This window comes from Eschrichtius robustus, chromosome 9 (assembly GCF_028021215.1).
Source record: "Eschrichtius robustus isolate mEscRob2 chromosome 9, mEscRob2.pri, whole genome shotgun sequence".
NCBI lineage: Eukaryota > Metazoa > Chordata > Mammalia > Artiodactyla > Eschrichtiidae > Eschrichtius > Eschrichtius robustus.
The window spans coordinates 40,852,129-40,877,820 of record NC_090832.1 but is presented as its reverse complement, the minus strand read 5'-3'; the positions used below and the strand labels follow the sequence as shown (position 1 = coordinate 40,877,820).

Below are 25,692 nucleotides of genomic sequence, written 5' to 3'. Positions count from 1 at the left end.
AGGACTGGGGTTGGCGGCGTGAACACAGCCTGAAGGGGGCTAGTGTGCCACAGCTAGCTGGGAGGGAGTCCGGGAAAAAGTCTGGAGCTGCCCAAGAGGCAAGAGACCATTGTTTCAGGGTGCGCGAGGAAAGGGGATTCAGAGCACTGCCTAAACGAGCTCCGAGGCTATCAGCTCGGACAGCAGAGATGGGCATGAGATGCTAAGGCTGCTGCTGCAGCCACCAAGAAGCCTGTGTGGAAGCACAGGTCACTATCCACACCTCCCCTCCCGGGAGCCTGTGCAGCCCGCCACTGCCAGGGTCCCGTGATCCAGGGACAACTTCCCCAGGAGAACACACGGCGCACCTCAGGCTGTGGCAATGTCACGGTGGCCTTTGCGGCCGCAGGCTCACCCCATATTCCATACCCCTCTTTCCCCCTGGCCTGAGCCAGAGCCCCCTAATCAGCTGCTCCATTAACCCCATTCTGTCTGGGCGGGAACAGACGCACTCAGGCGACCTACATGCAGAGGTGGGGCCAAATCCAAAGCTGAACCCCAGGAGCTGTGTGAACAAAGAAGAGAAAGGGAAATGTCTCCCAGCAGCCTCAGGAGCAGTGGATTAAATCTCCACAAACAACCTGATGTACCCTGCGTCTGTGGAATACCTGAATAGACAACGAATCATCCTCAATGGTGAAAAACTGAAACCATTTCCACTAAGATCAGGAACAAGACAAGGTTTCCCACTCTCACCACTATTATTCAACATAGTTTTGGAAGTTTTAGCCACAGCCATCAGAGAAGAAAAAGAAATAAAAGGAATCCAAATCAGAAAAGAAGAAGTAAAGCTGTCACTGTTTGCAGATGACATGATACTACACACAGAGAATCCTAAAGATGCTACCAGAAAACTACTAGAGCTAATCAATGAATTTGGTAAAGTAGCAGGATACAAAATTAATGCACAGAAATCTCTTGCATTCCTATAAACGAACAATGAAAAATCTGAAAGAGAAATTAAGGAAACACTCCCGTTTACCATTACAACAAAAAGAACAAAATACTTAGGAATAAACCTACCTAAGGAGACAAAGGACCTGTATGCAGAAAAGTATAAGCCACTGATGAAAGAAATGAAAGATGATACAAACAGATGGAGAGATATACAATGTTCTTAGATTGGAAGAATCAACATTGTGAAAATGACTATACTACCCAAAGCAATCTACAGATTCAATGCAATCTCTATCAAATTACCAATGGGATTTTTCACGGAAGCAGAACAAAAAATTTCACAATTTGTGTGGAATACACAAAAGACCCTGCAGAGCCACAGCAATCTTGATAAAGAAAAACGGAGCTGGAGGAATCAGGCTCCCAGACTTCAGACTATACTACAAAGCTACAGTAATCAAGACAGTATAGTACTGGCACAAAAACAGAAATATAGATCAATAGAATAGGATAGAAAGCCTAGAGATAAACCCACGCACATATGGTCACCTTTGATAAAGGAGGCAGGAATATACAATGGAGAAAAGACAGACTCTTCAATAAGTGGTGCTGGGAAAACTGGACAACTACATGTAAAAGAATGAAATGAGAACACTCCCTAACACCATACACAAAAATAAACTCAAAATGGATTAAAGACCTCAATGTAAGGCCAGACACTCTAAAACTCTTAGAGGAAAACATAGGCAGAACACTCTATGACATCAATCACAGCAAGATCCTTTTTGACCCACCTCCTAGAGAAATGGAAATAAAAACAAAAATAAACAAATGGGATCTAATGAAATTTAAAAGCCTTTGCACAGCAAAGGAAACCACAAACAAGATGAAAAGACAACCTTCAGAATGGGAGAAAATATTTGCAAATGAAGCAACTGACAAAGGATTAATCTCCAAAATATAGAAGCAGTTCATGCAGCTCAATATCAAAAAAGCAAACAACCCAATTCAAAAATGGGCAGAAGACCTAAATAGTCATTTCTCCAAAGAAGATATACAGATTGGCAACAAACACATGAAAGGATGCTCAACATCACTAATCATTAGAGAAATGCAAATCAAAACTACAATGAGGTATCACCTCACACCAGTCAGAATGGCCATCATCAAAAAATCTACAAACAATAAATGCTGGAGAGGGTGTGGAGAAAAGGGAACCCTCTTGCACTGCTGGTGGAAATGTAAATTGATACAGCCACTATGGAGAACAGTATGGAGGTTCCTTAAAAAACTAAAAATAGAGCTACCATACGACCCAGGAATCCCACTACTGGGCATATACCCTGAGAAAACCATAATTCAAAAAGAGTCATGTACCACAATGTTCATTGCAGCTCTATTTACAATAGCCGGGACATGGAAGCAACCTAAGTGTCCATCGACAGATGAATGGATAAGAAGATGTGGCACATATATACAATGGAATATTACTCAGCCATAAAAAGAAATGAAATTGAGTTATTTGTAGTGAGGTGGATGGACCTAGAGACTGTCATACAGAGTGAAAAATGTCAGAAGGAGAAACACAAATACTGTATGCTAACACATATATATGGAATCTAAAAAAAAAAAAAAAAAGTGGTTATGAAGAACCTAGGGGCAGGACAGGAATAAAGAGGCAGATGTAGAGAATGGACTTGAGGACACGGGGAGGGGGAAGGGTAAGCTGGGAGGAAGTGAGATAGTGGCATGGACTTATATATACTACCAAATGTAAAATAGATAGCTAGTGGGAAGCAGCTGCATAGCACAGGGAGATCAGCTTGGTGCTTTGTGACCACCTAGAAGGGTTGGACAGGGAGGGTGGGAGGGAGATGCGGGGATATATATATACACATATAGCTGATTCACTTTGTTCTAAAGCAGAAACTAACAGACCACTGTAAAGCAATTATATTTCAATAAAGATGTTTAAAAAAACCCCAAAAACCCAAGTTGAACCAGATTATAGAGCCAGATGTACATGTGCATGCACACAGACAAATAAGCATGCCTGCCTTACAAAAGCATTTATTTGTTTAGTATTTCTGCAGCTTACCCCCTAAATTAGTTCATCTTAGCTTATAGACAGAAAACAAGTATGCTATGAGACTGGAGATATTAAAAACTTTTATCATCTTCTATTCTCCATCAGTATTACGCTCATCTGGGTTTACTTAATAAATGTTGTTTGCCTCCCACGTGGAAAACATTAGGTAGTAAAGAGAAGGTGCAAAGAGGTAGTATCGCAAGCTGATACTGAGCACGAGTTTTGGATTCACATTGCTTGAATTCACTTCTTGGGTCTGCCACTGTGAACTGAGCTCGTTATCTAACATTTCCAGGCTTTTGTTTCCTTATCCATAAAATGCAGACTATCTTATAAAGTTGCTGTTCAAAGTAACTGAGTTTTGTGTAACCTACTAGACCTTGCTGGGCAGAGAGGTCAAGATCTACTTTTGAAGTAGCTCAAAATCCAATGGTGGACACGGTATCAGAGTAATGTAGAACTAAGGTCAAATCTTGTGGGAAGTGCCCCAAGATTCCAAATAGAACACAGTTTTAATGGTAATGTTATACTTGTTTATGTTGTTTCAGAGTCATGGATAGGATTGAACATGTGATTTCTCCTTTGTCTTATCACCATCCCTGTAAGAGAGAAACTCAGAAAACTACACCTTTACTTACTGTGTTTAAACTGAACAATATTCCAAGCTGCTGCTTTCTCATTTTGTTCTGTACCTTTTGGCATTTGCAAAACCTATTTTAAATATTTTCTATTATGCAACCAGTGATAAATATATATTTCTAATAGCTATTTTTAAAATATTTGGGGGCGTATAAAACAGTTGAACTGCTCATTTTACACTAAAATTTTGGAGAATAATGTTTGATTTCTTGCCCATATATACCATATTCCCTGAAAACATAATTTCTCCAACAAAATATAAACTTATTTTTATTTCCCATTTTTTTTTTTTTTTAAAGTTATGTAAGATTTTTTCATTACTGTGTGAAGCTGTGATGTCACCAATACTGCCTGGGTTAATTTTAGGCTACTTTTTTTTTTTTTTTTTAAACTTTGGGTTTATTTATTTATTTATTTATTTATGGCTGTGTTGGGTCCTCGTTTCTGTGCGAGGGCTTTCTCTAGTTGCGGCAAGTGGGGGCCACTCTTCATCGCGGTGCGCGGGCCTCTCGTTATCACGGCCTCTCTTGTTGCGGAGCACAGGCTCCAGACGCGCAGGCTCAGCAATTGTGGCTCACGGGCCCAGTTGCTCCGCGGCATGTGGGATCTTCCCAGACCAGGGCTCGAACCCATGTACCCTGCATTGGCAAGGAGACTCTCAACCACTGCGCCACCAGGGAAGCCCTCCTATTTTTAATTTTATAGCAAATGATACAAACATGAAAACCATAAAGCATGGCTGATAAAGAGGACAATTATTTTTAAATTATAGCTTTCAAGAAATCTAGCTTATATTGACATTAGAACTTTTTTCTTAGACTATCTTTATTTAAGATGATGTTAATTAAAGCATGATAAGTTTAGGAAGCATATAAATATCTGAATATAAAACAACTTGCTTGCTGGTTTAGACAACATAGCTATCCCCCCCCACACACACCCAAATTTCCTTACAAGTCACTAAATTTATTTGGCTAGATGTGGCGGAGTTTCAAAATATGTCAAAACATTCAATAAAGTTCCAAAAACATAGCAGTATGGTATAGCTAGGTGAAAGCTGGTGAAACCAAGCAAACTGTTATGTAGGCAAAGGTAGATTTAGCTTCCAAGGCCTCTGAAACAGTACTAAAAGAAAGCTGAGTAATTTCTCAAATTTTAATTTTTGTTCTCCAGGACCACAAATTTCTCAGAAGTCAATGGACTTCTGGAATTAATATCATGTATTCTAGATATGATATGCCAGTACTAATCTTCAGGAAAACACAGCTTCTGTTAATATACTCTTCAAGCCAAAAAAGTCACAAAAATTAAAATACACTCACCACCTCCACTGATTATATCAGGTTTGGCCTTCATCATTTTGCAAAATTGTCTTCGGCAGTGTTCTATCCATTCACTTTGCTTATCAGACATTTTGAAGCGCAATAAAAGTTTGCCAAGATCATTGTCTAATAAGAAAGATGACGTGTTATGTTAACAAAACATGCTAGATACACTGAAAAATAAGTAGTCAACTTAATTATGTAAACAGTTACAAGTTCCAGAAAAAGTATTTTATATGGGTTTCAAAAGAAAACAGACATTTTTCTGTAATTATATCTTATACCGTCAAACTGCTATTACCCCATTTATTAAAAGCTCATAAAAATAGACTTATTAAAAGCTCATAAAATGGATTGATTTATAACCATAACTCTTTCTTACACAAACATGACTCATTACTACTGAGTATTTGATTTAACACATAGTGTGGACCTTAAGATTTCACTGCAGAGACTGACATAAACATTATACTCATTCTTCACGTACATTCAGGCGCAATTTTATTCATTCTTTTTAAAAGCAAAAAGAAAGCATAAGTGTAGAAAAATCTCTAGTCGATTATTTATTTCCTCTTCTTGGGGGGGAAAAAAAAAACTAGGCTGAAAATGAATCATGCTAAAACAGTATCTATGGCTAAAATATAACTTTCCTTCTTTCTTAACAATTTCATGAATACATGGCAATTTTATCGTTTCATTTTCATTTTCATTTTACTCCCATGAGATTTTTTCTGTCTTCCATTTTAATTGTATTCCCAACAGATTTTGCATTAGAAAACATCTCTAAATATATTGAAGATTTAGGTGTCATTAAAAAAGGATATACAAGTATATAAACATAAAAGCATATATACTATTTTCTCACACATATAGGTAAAAATTCAAAGGGGAGAAAAAGAAGCAAAGATGTTCTCTTGTTTTCTAGAAGAGCATGGGGGGAACAGATAGCTGCATCAACTCATACATTTTACAACTTTGCTTGAAGAAGATTTTGGGAAAAAAGGAACAAGAACTTTTTCAAAGTACAGAGTCAAAGGCCTGATTACTTCTGCCCAAAGAAGTGGTTAGGAACACTACAAAATACAGCCACCTAAGCTCTACTTTGGGCTGATGAATTCCACCAGGAAGGGTATACCAGTAGTCAATCTAACACTAGAGAGGGTTTCAACCAACTCTTCATCCTTTAAAATGAATACAGTTATAACAAAGCAAGTCCTTGTTCTTACAAATTTTTAAAAACTAAACTTTTTACCATACTGGACTATTTTATTTTTCCATCTATTCTTTGTAAAAATACATTCAGTAAACATGTATGGAGTGCCTATGTGGCTATAACAATCTAGACAGACAAGGTCACTTGCCCTCATGAAACTTACATGTCATAAAGCATGTGTGTGTGTCTGTGTGTATGCATATACAATATATACACAGATAGGAGTATAACTGAGCATAATCAAGACATACATAAGAAGTATATATAACAAAACAAAACAAAAAAAGACATACATATCATTCCAATGGTCTAAACTGGTTTTATTTAGTCCTAAAAAAGCAGCTACATATCCTCACACAGTCCTCACAGTCATCATATATAAAATTATATGATTAAGTATATAAATCATAATTTATGTAACTACTTCCGTATTTGACAATTAGGTCACTAAAAAACCTTCTCATATCAAAGCTACAGACATATTCTTTCATACAATCATCATGAGTATACAAATATACCAAACATGCACACTCATAAATATACACATAAACTAGAAAGAACTGTTTTGTTGGAAGAATGTATAATTCTGATATTTAGTACTAATCTAATCTATTCTCTTTAAATATCAAGACCAGAATGATTCTGTAATATTCCATAAATGGCCTCAATCAGAAGCAATATCTAGAGAAAAATGAAACTGATTGAGTCAAAGGAGAAAATTATTTTTAATAAAGATTCTCAAAACCTTTACACAAGAAATATCAAAGCTGATAATTTTGTTGAAAATTATATTATTAACAGCAGAGTATTAATGTTAAATGCATCTCAATATAAGTTAGGTAAAAGACAACTGAACAGCATTAAAATGGAATTTTTATAGTTTCCATTCAGAATATCTACATTACTTATTTCCCAAGAACAAACTATCTAGAACCTATTAAGAATCACTAATGGTTTGTACCTCTTAATCCCCTTCACTGATCTTGCCCCACCCCCCATAGGTGTAAAGTAAGATACAGGATATAATTACAGCACAGAGAATGTAGCCAATATCTTATAAAAACTTTATATGGAGCATAATCTATAAAAATACTGAATCACTATGTTGTACACCTGAAACTAATATAATACTGTTAAGAGTCAGTTATACTTCTATAAAAAATCACTAGTTGCACATGACTGGAAAGACAAATGCAGTTTGTTTTTCATCTTTGTTTCCTTCTGTGTCATTCTTTCTATCCATGTGTAAGCCTGTCTTTTATAACCACCACCATCTCCTTCAGATAGGGAATGTCCATACAGCTCTTCTGTAAATTACCTGCTTTTTAAAAATCCTGTTATCTTTTCCCTCTTCCCTCCTGCTCTACAGCCTCATCTTGCTCTCCTGTCTCTCTCCTTTCACATTTGCTATTCTATTTTGCCTTTTCATCTCATTCTAAGGAAAAGAGCACAGGCACTAGACTGTAAACAATTCTGAAGCAGCAAATGTGGTATGCATCTGAATCTACCAACTGGTAGAAAGGCTAAAGGGCCCAATTTAGTACCTGGAAATTTGATTTGAGGCAATAAACAAATGCTGAGCTGGAGACAAGAGTGCCTGCAAGACTCCTAGAGAGACAACTTTGTATGCTCATAACCTCTGGTTATCGTTTCCCCCGGCTCTCAGTGGAAGTGTGAGCTCTTCAATATGCAACCTCACAGCTAAAAATATTTAGTGATTTGATATGTTCATTGAAAATTTGTATCTGTGATGTTACCAAGTTTGAGGGAAACAGTTCCTTTATTCCCCCCTCTAAATTTGGAACCAAAAGAAAAGTAGACAGGAGTAGATAAATGGAGTTCAAAATATCAGTGCTAGTACTATAACAGCTAAATTAGGCACCACAACTTGGATCTCCTGCCACATAGACTTACAAGTAACTCCCCTGCACTGAATATATTCAATCACAGACAGTGACAGACAACCAAAGGCCTCTCCTGACTGCTCTTGTTAGGAAAGGTATGCGTATAATAAAGATAGGCTAACTTAAAACAACTTTTTAAAAACAAAAAAAATTAAAAGTTAGGCTAACTGGGAAATACAGCCTTTAAGTAGGCTAATCTAAGATTTTCCATTCCTTCTCCAAAATTCACCTACCAAACATTTTTCTTTCCTAACTTTGTACAGAATAAGTGAGGAAGTCCAGAGAGAAGCCAATAATCTTACTCCAGCAAAAGCCCTTGGGCATGGAGAATGAGGCAAGGGGAAATGGAATCAAAGGAATGGTACCATAGGAATACAGTAACTCTGAATCAGTGATTTGGGGAGTAGAACAAGCAGGAACGATACACAGAATTTAATGTTTGCCAAAATTTCTATGTTTATAATCACACAAAAAAATTAAAAACCAGAGTCCTGCTTCTGGTCATGATGGAGGAACCGGAAACAGACTTGCCTTCCTGCCATAAACAACTTGAAAAATGGGTAAAATATATCAAAACACTGTTTTCAGACACTGGCCAATAGGCAATACAGGACCGTCATGTTTGAGAAAAGGGAAACTAATGAGGTAACTTTTACAATTGGGCCCAGTTTTTTTTCTTGAATCACTTTCAAGATCACTGTGCAGGAAGGTGGATGCCCTGGAGGTCTGGCTGAGTTAAAGAGACAGAAGTCAAATAGCAGAGAGACTGAGGAGACTAAAATCTGTGGATCACAGTACTGAAGAGGATGAACAAAGAAAGAACTGCAGAAATCTGTATAAGTCTTTGTCAGGTTGGTTGCAAAGAATCAGCTGTGCAGTTGAAGAGTGAAGCTCCACAAGACTGGGTAAAGAACAGCTGAGAGCTGTAAAGTGAACAATTCCCAGAGTATACATAGGGTTAGAAGACGTCCAAGTTCCAAACAGAGTGTGAAGAGTCCTCCTTAATTACCAGTGTTCCACAGACCAGAAGAGTCACACCTTAGTAACAGAGTTAAATTAGCCATAAAGACAACTTTGCACCTACCCTAACAAAAAAATGAAAGCCCTGAATGACCAAACTGATCCACGAGTAACTTGACTGCATGCCCAAAAATGTCCATTACTCTTTAAAGGCAGCAAAATCTAGAACTCAACTATGTAAAATTAATAATGTTGAATATTCAATTAAAAATTACTAACATGAGAAAGGGTAAAAAAAACCGACTCATAACCAGTAGTTAAATCAGTTAATATAAAGACTCAGAAAGGACTGAGGTGATACAATTAGCAGTCAAAAATTTTAAAGCAGTTGTTTTTAAGGATTTTAAGAAAATACAAACAAAAAGTGATGTTTAACCAAACTGTAGTTATCTACACTGGAATCCTACTTAGTAAAATGATACAACCAAGTGGTACATGTAACAAACTAGATGAATCTCAAAACCATTATGCTTAAAGAAAGCAAGCACAAATAAAGTATCTTATGTGATTCTATTTGTATGAAGTGCTAGAATGGAAAAACGAATCTATAGCTATAGTTCTCAAATGGACAAAGTTTTGCTCCCCATATTTCAGTACTGTCTATAGGTACTTCTGGCTGTCACAGCTGGGAGGGGTGGGTGCAAAGAGAGAGTTCTATGGGCATCTAGTGAGCAGAGACCAGGATGCTACTAAAAATCCTACAATGCACAGGACAGCTCCCTCTGGCAACAAGCAATTAAGCACGCACTTACTACCACTGAGTAAAATGGAAAAAAGGAAAATCATCAAGTTTCATGTTTACAAAATTCAATTAGAGTCAATATTTCATACCTAAACTCTGAAATTCTTTGTTATGGTAAGCACCATAATCTTTTCATACTTGATGATATTGTGTAATTTGTTTCTCAAAAGATTATTATATAGAAGGAAAGATTATACTTATACTATAAATAATGTAAAAAGAAAGAACCTCAATTTCAAGGGGAGGAAAAATGTAAGCTTAATATAAATGCAAAGAAAATCTATACAGACAACTGGCTGCTGGACAATCATTGACAGGAAGACCCTGGACTTCACCAAGGAGGATACCCCACGTCCAAGGACAGAGGAGAAGCCACAGTGAGACGGTAGGAGGGGCGCAATCAGAGTAAAATCAAATCCCATAACTGCTGGGTGGGTGACTCACAGATTGGCGAACACTTATACCACAGAAGTCCACCCACTGGAGTGAAGGTTCTGAGCCCCACGTCAGGCTTCCCAACCTGGGGGTCCGGCAACGGGAGGAGGAATTCCTAGAGAATCAGACTTTGAAGCCTAGTGGGAATTGATTGCAGGACTTTGACAGGACTGGGGGAAACAGAGACCCCACTCTTGGAGGGCACACACAAAGTAATGTGTGCATCGGGACCCAGGGGAAGGAGCAGTGACCCTGGGGGAGACTGAACCAGACCTACCTGCTGGTGTTGGGGGGTCTCCTGCAGAGGCAGGTGGTGGCTCTGTTTCACCGTGGGGATAAGGACACTGGCAGCAGAGGTTCTGTGAAGTTCTCCTTGGCGTGAGCCCTCCCAGAGTCTGCCATTAACCCCACCAAAGAGCACGGGTAGGCTCCAGTGTTGGGTTGCCTCAGGCAAAACAACCAACAGGGAGGGAACCCAGCCCCACCCATCAACAGTCAAGTGGATTAAGGTTTTACTGAGCTCTGACCGCCACAGCAACAGGGAGGGAACCCGGCCCCACCCATCAACAGTCAAGTGGATTAAGGTTTTACTGAGCTCTGACTGCCACAGCAACAGTCAGCTCTACCCACCACCAGAGCCTCCCATCAAGCCTCTTAGATAGCCTCAACCACCAGAGGGCAGACAGCAGAAGCAAGAAAAACTACCATCCTGCAGCCTGTGGACCAAAAACCACAGTTACAGAAAGATAGAGAAGATGAAAAGGCAGAGGGCTATGTACCAGATGAAGGAACAAGAAAAAACCCCAGAAAAACAACTAAATGAAGTGGAGATAGGCAACCTTCCAGAAAAAGAATTCAGAATAATGATAGTGAAGATGATCCAGGACCTCAGAATAAGAATGGAGGCAAAGATTGAGAAGATGCAAGAAATGATTAACAAAGACCTAGAAGAATTAAAGAACAAACAAACAGAGATGACCAATACAAAAACTGAAATGAAAACTACACTAGAAGGAATCAATAGCAGAATAACTGAGGCAGAAGAACGGATAAGTGACCTGGAAGACAGAATGGTGGAATTCACTGCTGCGGAACAGACTAAAGAAAAAAGAATGAAAAGAAATGAAGACAGCCTAAGAGACCTCTGGGACAACATTAAACGCAACAACATTCGCATTATAGGGGTCCCAGAAGGAGAAGAGAGAGAGAAAGGACCAGAGAAAATATTTGAAGAGATTATAGTCGAAAACTTCCCTAACATGGGAAAGGAAATAGCCACCCAAGTCCAGGAAGCGCAGAGAGTCCCATACAGAATAAACCCAAGGAGAAACACGCCGAGACACATAGTAATCAAAGTGGCAAAAATTAAAGACAAAGAAAAATTATTGAAAGCAGCAAGGGAAAAACGACAAATAACATACAAGGGAACTCCCATAAGGTTAACAGCTGATTTCTCAGCAGAAACTCTGCAAGCCAGAAGGGAGTGGCATGATATACTTAAAGTGATGAAAGGGAAGAACCTACAACCAAGATTACTCTACCCGGCAAGGATCTCATTTAGATTTGATGGAGAAATCAAAAGCTTTACAGACAAGCAAAAGCTACGAGAATTCAGCACCACCAAACCAGCTCTACAACAAATGCTAAAGGAACTTTTCTAAGTGGGAAACACAAGAGAAGAAAAGGACCTACGAAAACAAACCCAAAACAATTAAGAAAATGGTCATAGGAACATACATATCGATAATTACCTTAAACGTGAATGGATTAAATGCCCCAACCAAAAGACATAGACTGGCTGAATGGATACAAAAACAAGACCCATATATATGCTGTCTACAAGAGACCCACTTTAGACCTAGGGACACATACAGACTGAAAGTGAGGGGATGGAAAAAGATATTCCATGCAAATGGAAATCAAAAGAAAGCTGGAGTAGCTATACTCATATCAGATAAAATAGACTTTAAAATAAAGAATGTTACAAGAGACAAGGAAGGACACTACATAATGATCCAGGGATCAATCCAAGAAGAAGATATAACAATTATAAATATATATGCACCCAACATAGGAGCACCTCAATACATAAGGCAACTGCTAACAGCTATAAAAGAGGAAATCGACAGTAACACAATCATAGTGGGGGACTTTAACACCTCACTTACACCAATGGACAGATCATCCAAAATGAAAATAAATAAGGAAACAGAAGCTTTAAATGACACAATAGACCAGATAGATTTAATTGATATATATAGGACATTCCATCCAAAAACAGCAGATTACACGTTCTTCTCAAGTGCGCACGGAACATTCTCCAGGATAGATCACATCTTGGGTCACAAATCAAGCCTCAGTAAATTTAAGAAAATTGAAATCATATCAAGCATCTTTTCTGACCACAACGCTATGAGATTAGAGATGAATTACAGGGAAAAAAACGTAAAAAAGACAAACACATGGAGGCTAAACAATACATTACTAAATAACCAAGAGATCACTGAAGAAATCAAAGAGGAAATAAAAAAATACCTAGAGACAAATGACAATGAAAACACGACGACCCAAAACCTATGGGATGCAGCAAAAGCAGTTCTAAGAGGGAAGTTTATAGCTATACAAGCCTACCTCAAGAAACAAGAAAAATCTCAAGTAAACAATGTAACCTTACACCTAAAGAAACTAGAGAAAGAAGAACAAACAAAACCCAAAGTTAGCAGAAGGAAAGAAATCATAAAGATCAGAGCAGAAATAAATGAAATAGAAACAAAGAAAACAATAGCAAAGATCAATAAAACTAAAAGTTGGTTCTTTGAGAAGATAAACAAAATTGATAAGCCATTAGCCAGACTCATCAAGAAAAAGAGGGAGAGGACTCAAATCAATAAAATCAGAAATGAAAAAGGAGAAGTTACAACAGACACCGCAGAAATACAAAGCATCCTAAGAGACTACTACAAGCAACTTTATGCCAATAAAATGGACAACCTGGAAGAAATGGACAAATTCGTAGAAAGGTATAACCTTCCAAGACTGAACCAGGAAGAAACAGAAAATATGAACAGACCAATCACAAGTAATGAAATTGAAACTGTGATTAAAAATCTTCCAGAAAACAAAAGTCCAGGACCAGATGGCTTCACAGGTGAATTCTATCAAACATTTAGAGAAGAGCTAACACCCATCCTTCTCAAACTCTTCCAAAAAATTGCAGAGGAAGGAACACTCCCAAACTCATTCTATGAGGCCACCATCACCCTGATACCAAAACCAGACAAAGACACTACAAAAAAAGAAAATTACAGACCAATATCACTGATGAATATAGATGCAAAAATCCTCAACAAAATACTAGCAAACAGAATCCAACAACACATTAGAAGGATCATACACCACGATCAAGTGGGATTTATCCCAGGGATGCAAGGATTCTTCAATATACGCAAATCAATCAATGTGATACACCATATTAACAAATTGAAGAATAAAAACCATATGATCATCTCAATAGATGCAGAAAAAGCTTTTGACAAAATTCAACACCCATTTCTGATAAAAACTCTCCAGAAAGTGGGCATAGAGGGAACCTACCTCAACATGATAAAGGCCATATATGACAAACCCACAGCAAACATCATTCTCAATGGTGAAAAACTGAAAGCATTTCCTCTAAGATCAGGAACGAGACAAGGATGTCCACTCTCACCACTATTATTCAACATAGTTCTGGAAGTCCTAGCCACGGCAATCAGAGAAGAAAAAGAAATAAAAGGAATACAAATTGGAAAAGAAGAAGTAAAACTGTCACTGTTTGCGGATGACATGATACTATACATAGAGAATCCTAAAACTGCCACCAGAAAACTGCTAGAGCTAATTAATGAATATGGTAACGTTGCAGGATACAAAATTAATGCACAGAAATCTCTTGCACTCCTATACACTAATGATGAAAAATCTGAAAGAGAAATTATGGAAACACTCCCATTTACCATTGCAACAAAAAGAATAAAATACCTAGGAATCAACCTACCTAGGGAGACAAAAGACCTGTATGCAGAAAAGTATAAGACACTGATGAAAGAAATGAAAGATGATACCAACAGATGGAGAGATATACCATGTTCTTGGATTGGAAGAATCAACATTGTGAAAATGAGTATACTACCCAAAGCAATCTACAGATTCAATGCAATCCCTATCAAATTACCAATGGCATTTTTTACAGAGCTAGAACAAATCATCTTAAAATTTGTATGGAGACACAAAAGACCCCGAATAGCCAAAGCAGTCTTGAGGGAAAAAAATGGAGCTGGAGGAATCAGACTCCCTGACTTCAGACTATACTACAAAGCTACAGTAATCAAGACAATATGGTACTGGCACAAAAACAGAAACATAGATCAATGGAACAAGATAGAAAGCCCAGAGATTAACCCACGCACCTATGGTCAACTAATCTATGACAAAGGAGGCAAAGATATACAATGGAGAAAAGACAGTCTCTTCAATAAGTGGTGCTGGGAAAACTGGACAGCTACATGGAAAAGAATGAAATTAGAATACTCCCTAACACCATACACAAAAATAAACTCAAAATGGATTAGGGACCTAAATATAAGACTGGACACTATGAAACTCTTAGAGGAAAACATAGGAAGAACACTCTTTGACATAAATCACAGCAAGATCTTTTTTGATCCACCTCCTAGAGTAATGGAAATAAAAACAAAAATAAACAAATGGGACCTAATGAAACTTCAAAGCTTTTGCACAGCAAAGGAAACCATAAACAAGACGAAAAGACAACCCTCAGAATGGGAGAAAATATTTGCAAACGAATCAACGGACAAAGGATTAATCTCCAAAATATATAAACAGCTCATTCAGCTCAATATTAAAGAAACAAACACCCCAATCCAAAAATGGGCAGAAGACCTAAATAGACATTTCTCCAAAGAAGACATACAGGCGGCCACGAAGCACATGAAAAGATGCTCAACATCACTAATTATTAGAGAAATGCAAATCAAAACTACAATGAGGTATCACCTCACTCCTGTTAGAATGGGCCTCATCAGAAAATCTACAAACAACAAATGTTGGAAAGGGTGTGGAGAAAAGGGAACCCTCTTGCACTGTTGGTGGGAATGTAAATTGATACAGCCACTATGGAGAACAATATGGAGGTTCCTTAAAAAACTAAAAGTACAATTACCATATGACCCAGCAATCCCACTACTGGGCATATACCCAGAGCAAACCGTAATTCAAAAAGACACATGCACCCGAATGTTCACTGCAGCACTATTTACAATAGCCAGGTCATGGAAGCAACCTAAATGCCTATCAACAGACGAATGGATAAAGAAGATGTGGTACATATATACAATGGAATATTACTCAGCCATAAAAAGGAACGAAATTGAGTCATTTGTTGAGAAGTGGATGGATCTAGAGACTGTCATACAGAGTGAAGTAAGTCAGAAAGAGAAAAACAAATATCGTATATTAATGCATGTATGTGGAACCTAGAAAAATGGTACAGATGAGCCAGTTTGCAGGGCAGAAGTTGAGACACAGATGTAGAGAACGGACATAGGGACACCAAGGGGGGAAAACTGCGGTGGGGTGGGGATGGTGGTGTGCTGAATTGGGCGATTGGGATTGACATGTATACACTGATGTGTATAAAATTGATGCCTAATAAGAACCTGCAGTATAAACAAACAAACAAACAAAACAACTAATACTAAACTTTCATTGGGTTATTTGTATGGAAATATGTTAATATAAATGTTTCAGACATTACATGAAATTTCTAAAAATCTTATATTTGTATTTGTATGGAAATATGTACGGAAATATGTTAATATAAATGTTTCAGACAAAAAAAAAAAAAAAGAACTATTCGGCATCATACAAATATTCATTTAGTAAGGAACGTGAAATAATGAAAACTTACAAAGAAACAGACATATATGTATTCATGTATACGAGCTGAGTGAAAAATGGTATTAATCTCCCTTCATAATACTTTATCTTTTTTCAAATTATAAAAAAAAAAAAGCAGTAAAACATGGCACTTGATGTTAAATGTTGTACCTTGTTTTAGATCAGCATTTAGATCAGTAACACTGTCTGACAAATAGCAGTTTGGTAAAGGGTATGATGAAAACATTGGCCAAGGATATGGATCATCACCCTAAAAAGAAGCAAGACAGATGACTTTAGGAAGTAGTTTAATATTAAATTTTAAGACTTTCTGAAATATCATTTGAATTGGCTTTTGTTTCATAAATTCCAGAGTTGTAGCATAACTAACCAAAAGCTATCTGACATTATAATTCAACACTCTAATGGATACTAACTAAAATGAAATATAGAAACAACATTAAATAAGTACTAAAGACAAATAAGATAACTTGTTGTAGCAACTAGATTGCTCACAAAACTATTTCTCTTGTGCTGTCAATCATTTCTAGCTCACCATCTTGGAATGAAGTACTTAATATAACAACAAACAACAGTAAAAATAACAAAAAAACCCTTCAAGAGAAAACCAAACTCTATGGATACTGATGAAAGGAGAGGTACTCAATATACTGCCAATGAAACACAATAAGAATTAGTCATCTAATAAAAATCAGGTATCATGAAGGGGAAAGATAGTAAAAGTGAAAAAATTTTAATATGTGTTCAAAGACACACAAGGAAAATGACAAGTTTTTAATAAAAGAATATCCTACTCTGCAACACAAACTACCACTCATGACACCTTGCCTTGAAGAATGCTATTTTCATTAGAAAGTGTTTACTTGCATCCTAAAGATTTTCTAGTAACAAAAGTTCAATTCCGTGATGTGGATATTTGCAAGTTGTTTATTGTCACTTGAGTTGGCTACCTTGTTTCAAAATGTCAGAAAAACATTCCCCCCTCCTCTTTATCCCACTTACCTTCTCTAGCATCCTTGGAGGCAAAATTCGTTCCATTGGCCCACCAATAAGATTTATTCTAACAAGAACATGATTTCTCTCCACTGATAAGCTATCAATTATAAAATCTCTGAAAAATAAATATATCAATTGTTACTGCCTTAATTGAATATGATTTTATTTTAAGATCATGTCAGTGGAATGTAGAGGAAAAAAAGCAATACAATTTCTATAGAAGAGTCTGAAAAATAAATTCACTTTTTATCTTACAGCTTTCTTAGCTACAGAGCAAAGAATTGGAGATATAACTGATATAATGAGATCAATGAGATTAAGAATATTTCCTTGATAAATGTCACATGTTAAAAAGAAATGGGATTAAGATGTGCATTATTTCCACAACAACACTATCACATTTTTAGTCAAAGTTCCCTTAAGTTCTAGACCCAGTGTCTTAATTCAAATTCTAAACTTTGTATCCTCCACACTTCCTGCAGCTGTTAATACTATCTTTCTATATCAAACCTAGAGTATTCAGTAATGTGGCCTGGTCTTCTGTACTATTTTTCCAAGGTCTAGCTAGGGTGGAGGCACACTTTTTTAAAATTACAGACACAAAAACAATGCCAGCTATTGAATGTGTGTCCAAGATATGTCAACCGAATCAAGGTAATGGTAAGTATGACATATTAATAGAAAAAAGTTTTCAAGATATTACCATAACCTCGTTTCGCAATAATCAGAATTTATATCTATGAACTAACGTAATTAAGAGAATAAGTAAAAATTGCCTCTATAAGGGACACAAAAATCAAACGTCTTGTTTAATGGGTCATCTTTCATATGAGTCTGAATTTAAAGCTGATACAACTTAATAAAGTTAGGACTTAACTAAAAAACAAAAAACTAAACAGAAACTTAGAAAGTAGTACTCTGTAGGCTGTCTCCAAGAACACTGTCTACAATCTTTTTAACTGTGACATTTATGCTTTATTGCTTTTTACTCTTATTTAAATCTACTGAATTCAGATAATGGAAAAACATTAAATAGACTGTACAGAAACTTACTGTCTCAACAGAACATCTGTAAAGAAAGCTGTTATTGTCTCGTAATTTTTTTTTTTTTTTTTTTTTTTTTTTTTACCTGTGACTGTCAGAGGTCTCTAAGGTATTTTCTTCTTGAGCATTTAGTAACATTTCAGATACTTGATACTGAGCCTCCAATAGGAGAAGAGTGTCTAGATCACAGCATACCACACTTAATAACCTAAATAAAAAGGAACAATAAAAGTAGATTTTCTAAAATATATCCTAAAAGTTTAGAAACTTTCTTGGTGTCTCAAACACCTATAAATGGAAATAAAATTTTGTAAGAAAAATCAGGTAGTTATTTCAGATATATTTTTAATCATTTTGAATAACTGACTTCAAAAGTTTTTCTAATTGAAATATCATTTAAAGACCATGGGTTTTTTTCTAATCTAGTTTAAAAATTTATCTAAATCTAGGAATAAAAAATTTTCTTCTCAACTGATACTTAATTTAAAAATTAATTAGGGAACATTAGCAAACCTATAAAAACTACAAATTGCCACCACTTTTTGCTCAATTAAATACAGAAGGAATGACAGAATCATCTTGCTACCAATCCAGGAAATATTAGGTGAAATGTCAATGGCTAACTTTATAATTGTCAGATAAAGCTGAGAACACCGAAACACAATGATCTATCTTAACATTACTAAAAGTAGAAATCATGTGGACCCTATTGTGATGCAAGAGGATGTACAGTGAGTGCACCATCTACAAAATATTCTTGCTAAAAAAACGGAACCTGAAACTAACCAATCCTAGATATCTCATTATCAGTTTATACTGATACAAGGCTCAGAGAAATATGTAAAAAGGCACCACAAGAGGGAAATAGTCAACACCGAAACCAGAATTTGGAGAATTCTACACATTATATATTTCTTCTGGAAATAAAATGGTTCATAAAAAAAGAGGGGATAAAGGAAGTTATAAATTAAAAGAAAAATAAAATGAATGTGAAGATTTTGTTTTGATCATGATTCAACCAAAAACTGTGAAAATGCGTTTTGAGTCACACAGGAACTATCTCCAAGGTATGTTAAGTAAAAAAGAGGAGGCACAAGACGTGTATAGTGGTAGCATTCAAACCAAAATGGAGACACATTTGAATACATATTTAAGTACATATTTGTTTTTACGTAGAATCCCTCTCCAAAGACAAAAAAGAAACTGGTAAGAGTTGTTAGCTTGGGGCGGGGGGGGGGGGAGGTGGGGTGGTTGGAATCTGACAGAGTGAAGGGAATATACTTCTCACAGTATATCTTTTATAGTTTTTGAATTTTGGTGCAATCACATGTTTTATCTAGTCAATAGCATCCATAAATAGAAAAATGCTTGGTGGATGCATTTAACAGTCAAAAATGGCAATTCAATATCACTCCCCAGAACCTGGCTAAAATAACCAAATGTATCCAAAACTAAGGGAAAATCTACTATCAGTTTAGAGAAATGTTCCGTACTTAGTTTATAAAAGTAAAAACATTTGTGCTAGATAAAATGAAAAAAATACTTAGCCTTCTAGTTTAAAGATGGTAGTGTAAGTTGGTATTTCCCTTTTCTCAGCCTAGAAATAACCCCAAGGATTGAGAAGGAAGGAAAAGATCATAAAAACGTTTAGCCACAAAATGAGCTGAAGGACAGTCAAGGGCAATCAAAATTGGGCAAAGACCACTATGGGAAGGAAAGAAACTGAGAAAGGATGTCACGGCTGCCCATGAAAAACAACAGAATTAATTTCTCAAAAAAATTCACAAAAACAAAATTTGCAGAAATGAGGAGTATACTCAGATGAAACTCTCTGTTTACAACAGTGGAAACAGGATACACGAGACAGAGGCAGGAAGACCCCTGGTCCTGTTATGGTTTGTAGCAATAGAAGAAAAAAGGTAGAACATGGAGTCACAGACAAATCAATTATTAGTTATTGGTTACAGGTTATAGAGACAATTATTAATAATTAAAACTGACTACATGCATAGTGAGATTGGCAGGGACAACACAAAAACACACACAGACCGAAAACTCAGGCCCACAGAAAAAGTTCAACTAACTGGGAACATGACCATAACTTCTCTTCAACACGAGCCTCCTACAAACAGCTGATGATGAAAAAACTCACACCCCTCCAAAAACAAATACCACAGGACGCATACAAAGGTGCTCCAAGAAAAAGGAGGCGATAACAGGATGAGCAGATGGCAAATACAAACACACAGGGCAGCCATTATACACTCCAACACTATGACCAAATAATTGTCCGTGAATTCTTTAAGTTATATAAATGTATCAAATCAACAGGTTGTATAACTTACAGAATGTTATATTGCAATTATCTCTCAACTGAAAAGTTTAATAAAGCAGTAGTCTCCAATAAGCTCTTTGCACAAAGTAGAGCTGTATAAGCACAGGGAAGAAACAGCAAAACAACCAGAAAAGATAAAACATGAACTGGCAGAGCTAAGGAAAGAAGCAGAAGAATAAAAGTGTCACAGAAATTAATGCACAATTAGAAAGAGCAAAAAAGAAAAGATGCTGCTAAAAGCACAATAAATGATACAGGGAACAGAATGAGAGTGTGAAAAACATAATGAAAATAAAGAGTTTAAATTATTGATTTCTTGAAGAGAAAACAAAAATAACCTAAGAGGATACACGTTTAGAGATACTACTCAAATTCCACAAGAAAAGCAACCATAACAGCATATCCAGGGTAAACTGAACCAAAAGAGTCAACACTGAGACAGAGCTATTAGACCTAGAGAAAGAACCACTGGGGTATCCAGGGAAAAAGATAAGTCACTAACAGAGTTGGGGTTGGGGGGAACAGAATCAAGCTGTTCTCAGATATACCCACAGCAACATTCAATACCAGCAGGACAATGAAGCAATACTGGGAGGAGGTCTAACACCAGATAGTAACACACATTACAAAGCTGTGATAATTTTAAAAGTGTAGTAATGGCATGAATAAACAAAAGAAAATTCAAACAGATGCAAATATATAGAGGAATTTAAAATATGTCAAGGGCAGATAGAATTTCCTGGTGGACGGAATATGTGGAGCAAAAAGAAGAAAGATACCAAGGATGACTTCAGATGTTTTGTTAGAAAAATAAGAAGGATCAAGTTGTCACCAACTAAGTAATAAGGCTTTAAGTTATAAAGGTTTAGGGAGGACCTAGTAATCTTTCTACTTTCTTTAGGTTACTAAATCAGTGAACGGGTAATGAAAATAACCTCAACATCCTCTAGTTTATGATTTGAAAAGAGGAGTCTATAGACTCTAGATGGACAATGAGATGATCCAAGGTAAATCAGAGTAGCTCTGAAAGCAGATACATGCCTGGACTGAATTCTCATTAGAGAATGAGTAAATAGAAACTTTAACGAATGATGTAAGACTTTTAAAGTCCTACAAATACTAGGAATAATGTAAGGTTAGCAAATTTGATCCAGCAGTAAATTAAAAGAATAGCATACTGTGATCAAGCACAGTTCATTCCAGGAAGAAAAGGATAGTTTAATATTAAAACATCTCCTGATATAATTCATGACATCTATATGTAATAGAAAATATATAATCATCTGACCAGATGCTTGAAAGCCACTTAATTTAAGATTCAACATCCACTCTCTACTCCCTGTCCTCCAAAAGATAGCATTCCCATTAAGGTCACGAGAACAGCAAAACTGTCCATTATTTAGCATTGTTTTAGAAGTTTAAGCCAATGCAAAAAAGATAAGAAAAAGAGGAATGCTATCTGAAAGGAAATAATGATGTTCATTATCAGATGATAAAACTGTTTATTTGGAAACTACCCTTCCGCATGACATAAAATTCAATTTACTTGATTTTAAGAAATATTGGTTGAATACCTACTAAGTGCCTATTACTGTTTTAAGTGCCAAGGATACCTCACTGAACACACATGCACAAAAATCCCAGTCCTTACGGAATGCTGAATACTAGAGGAGGGGGACAGTGAACAACAACAAAAAAACACAGCATGGACACAACTAAAGCAGGGAAGTGAATAAGGAGTTGTTAACAAGAGAGCAGTGGGGATAGATCACTGTACACAATTTCAAATAAGGTAGTTAGGAAAGACCTCATCAAGAAGGTGACACTTGAGTAAAGACCTAAAAGAAATGAAGAAACAAGCCATGGAGCTATCTGAAGGAAAAATGTTCCAAGGCAGAGCAAACAGCTTGAGCAAGGGACTGAAGGTTGAGAGCACGACCGGCATGTTTGAAGAACAGTATGCCATTCTCGCTGGAGTCTCTCTACTCTGCTGGCTTTGAAGAAGCAAGCAGCCATACTGGGGAAACCTATGTGGCGAGGAACTACAGGTAGCCTCTAAGAATTGAGGGCAGACTTCAATTAACAAAGCTGCAAGGGCTCTAGCCTCTAAGCAGCAAGAAAACATGACCCTCAGTCCTAAAACCATGAGGAACTACATTCTGCCAACAATCTGTGAGTTTGGAAACAGATCCTTTCCTGATTGAGCTTCAAAAGATATCACAGCCCCATCTGACACCTTGATTGTAGCCTTGTGAGACTATGAACAAGGAACCAAGCAAGCTAAGGTGTATGTAGACAGAAACTGAGGTAAGTGCGTGATGTTTTAAGCCACAAAGTTTGTGGTAACAGTTCAACAAAATGTCTCCACTAACAACCTAAAAGCATTTCAAGGAGAATAGTTAAATGAATTAATAATTTGTATATCTATACAGTCTCAGACATTTATCTCAGACATGGTGCTTACCATGTTCTAAATTTATGTGACATATTTAGTCTCACAATAACTCCAAGGAAGGTAGAGTTACTGTCTCCATTTCACATATGAAGAAATGGAGGCATAGAGAGGTTACGAATCTTGTCTAAAATCACTTCGACAATGTGGTTCCAGAGTCCATGCTCTTAAACCACTGGCTGATATTGCCACATACTGTAGTATATACTGGGGAACATAAGGCTACAAATATTAACAAAAGATATATAAGACCTATGAAGAAAACCCCAATGTCCTAATGAGAGTAATTAGAGAATACTTAAATAAAAGGGAGCTATATACAATGTTTACAGATTGGAAAACTCAGTATTATAAAGATGTCAGTTCACTCACTGTTTATCTGTAGATTCAGTCCAAGGATAATTAAAATCCCAGTGGGATGGCTTGTGTGACAAGATGATTCTAAAATTTGTACGGAAAGAAAAGGACTAAAAGTAGCCATGATATTTTTGGAAAAGAACAAAGTGGGAACAATCACCCTATCAATTATTGTAACATATTATACAGCTATAGTAATTAACAGAATCTAATATTTGTACAAGGATGAACAAAATCCAGCTGAATAGGAAGTTCAGAAACATACCTTTGAATATTTAGATACCTTTTCTGTAACACACAAAAAAATTTATGTATATGTATGCACACACAGATACGTAGCTAATGTTCCACGTGTAGTAGCGTTGTTTATAATAGCCAAAACTAGAGAACTATAAGTATCTCAAATGTCTGCTAGTAGCATAATATATAAACAAAACACAGTATACTCATGCTATGGAATATCATATAGCAATGAATATTGACCTTAGAAACATAATGCTACATATAAAAGGTCAGATGTCACAGAGTATACAGTCTATGCTACCACTAAAATAAAGCCCAAAAAGCAACAAAATTAAATGTATTTTTTTGGAAATACATAACTAAGTAGTAAAAATATAAAATAAAGTAGTAAATACCATAAAAGTCAGAATAGTGGTTACCCATTAGGGAGAAGGGAGGCAGTCACGATCAACAAATGCATAGTACTAGTAAGTTCTCTTTGTTTACTTGACTGGGATTTTATGTAGACATTTATTTTACAACACTTTGTTAAATTTATGTTTATATTTTATGCAGGATTTATATTTTTAATATTTCATAAAAAACTTGTGTTATGCTTGGATGGATAATGGAAAAAAGTATAGCATTATATCTATAAGAAATATAAACATGTATGCAATAAATGAACAAATCGAAAACACCAATAAAACAATGCATACTTTAATAATTATGCATAAAAGCCTTGATAACAATGAGTCCCATTTACTACTCAATTATGTAATCATCTAATAAACAGATCTTAATGTTTCATTAATTATATCAGTATATTTGTATAAGCTAGCAGCTACAGTAAACATGGAAGAAAAAGCCACTTGAGTAAGACCATCTTTTTAGCCTAACCATGAGGCTAGGTTTACAAAGTGAATTGGAGTGTTGTGTGCAGATTATTTTATATCCATTAATTTTTAAAAAGTGACCATAAAAACATGTCTCAAAACTTACATATTATTAGGCTTACAAGTAACAAATTGTGAAGTTTAAGTTTTGTTGGCCCCAACCCAAATTTCCCAAAGTTAAGAAAAAAATCTGCTGCTTATTTCAAACATAAAGTTAGTTATATCAAGAAGTATTCCAAAGAAAATCAACAATTATTCAAGATGAATCCAAATTCATTACTGGATAAGTGTTTTAATGGTATATTTTCAGTTTTTTATGGACAGATAATGTATTAAAAATAAAGTTAATCTAAACATATCAACGGTAAGTTTCACAGAAGAAATTTCAAAGTGTTTGTGAATATGCATGCGTATCTCTCAGAATACAGTTAGAATTAGATGGAGTCTACCTACCCCAGGCACAAACCCCCTTAGGTTGTTAGGCGTTATAGGTTACTTTTATCAAAATAAGAGAAGTTTCCGTACACCAAAAGACAGACAGTAATCACAGACCTTAGCTATTCATTCTCTATTTCATACAATCCTAAGCAATGTGCAAATATTACCCACACTATTATAGCCTTATGGTTCCCAGGAACCCAAACAGTCTAGCGCTCAGGGATATGGTGTTGCTGTTTGAAGGTGGTGAAGACATAAGAGTCTGTCTGCCTATAGCAAAGCTTTTGGAGGCATGTGCAAATATTACCCACACTATTATAGCCTTATGGTTCCCAGGAACCCAAACAGTCTAGCACTCAGGGATATGGTGTTGCTGTTTGAAGGTGGTGAAGACATAAGAGTTTGTCTGCCTTATTTGAGTCAGGTTTGTTGATGACATCTAATAATAACAGCTTTCTCATCTTACCTCAGGCACTGAAGGCTAAGTCCCTATCTTTATTAGACATTTTATGCTGCATTGCTCAGTCTGCACATGGCTCCTGCCTTAGTGTATCTGTTCATTATATGTAACAAAAGACATAATCAGGATGAAGTCTCCTTACGAGAGTAAATTAACAAAGCCTCTAACTGAGAAGATACTGCTAATTTGGCCAATGTGAATACCAGGAGCAGTCTGCTTTCACCCAACATGGAC

The 25,692-nt window shown here is 36.3% G+C and overlaps 1 protein-coding gene across 1 annotated transcript in view; it reads right to left on the bottom strand.

Annotated features, from left to right (window-relative positions):
* TBC1D32 (TBC1 domain family member 32) overlaps positions 1-25,692 on the bottom strand; it is a 179,237-nt gene that overhangs the window by 52,433 nt on the left and 101,112 nt on the right. Inside the window, exons 24-27 of the mRNA XM_068551463.1 lie at positions 18,384-18,506; positions 17,261-17,369; positions 16,409-16,508; positions 4,987-5,112 (exon numbers count right to left, since the gene is read on the bottom strand). Of these exons, the coding sequence (XP_068407564.1) occupies positions 4,987-5,112; positions 16,409-16,508; positions 17,261-17,369; positions 18,384-18,506 (458 nt within the window). The remainder of the gene's footprint in view (positions 1-4,986; positions 5,113-16,408; positions 16,509-17,260; positions 17,370-18,383; positions 18,507-25,692) is intronic.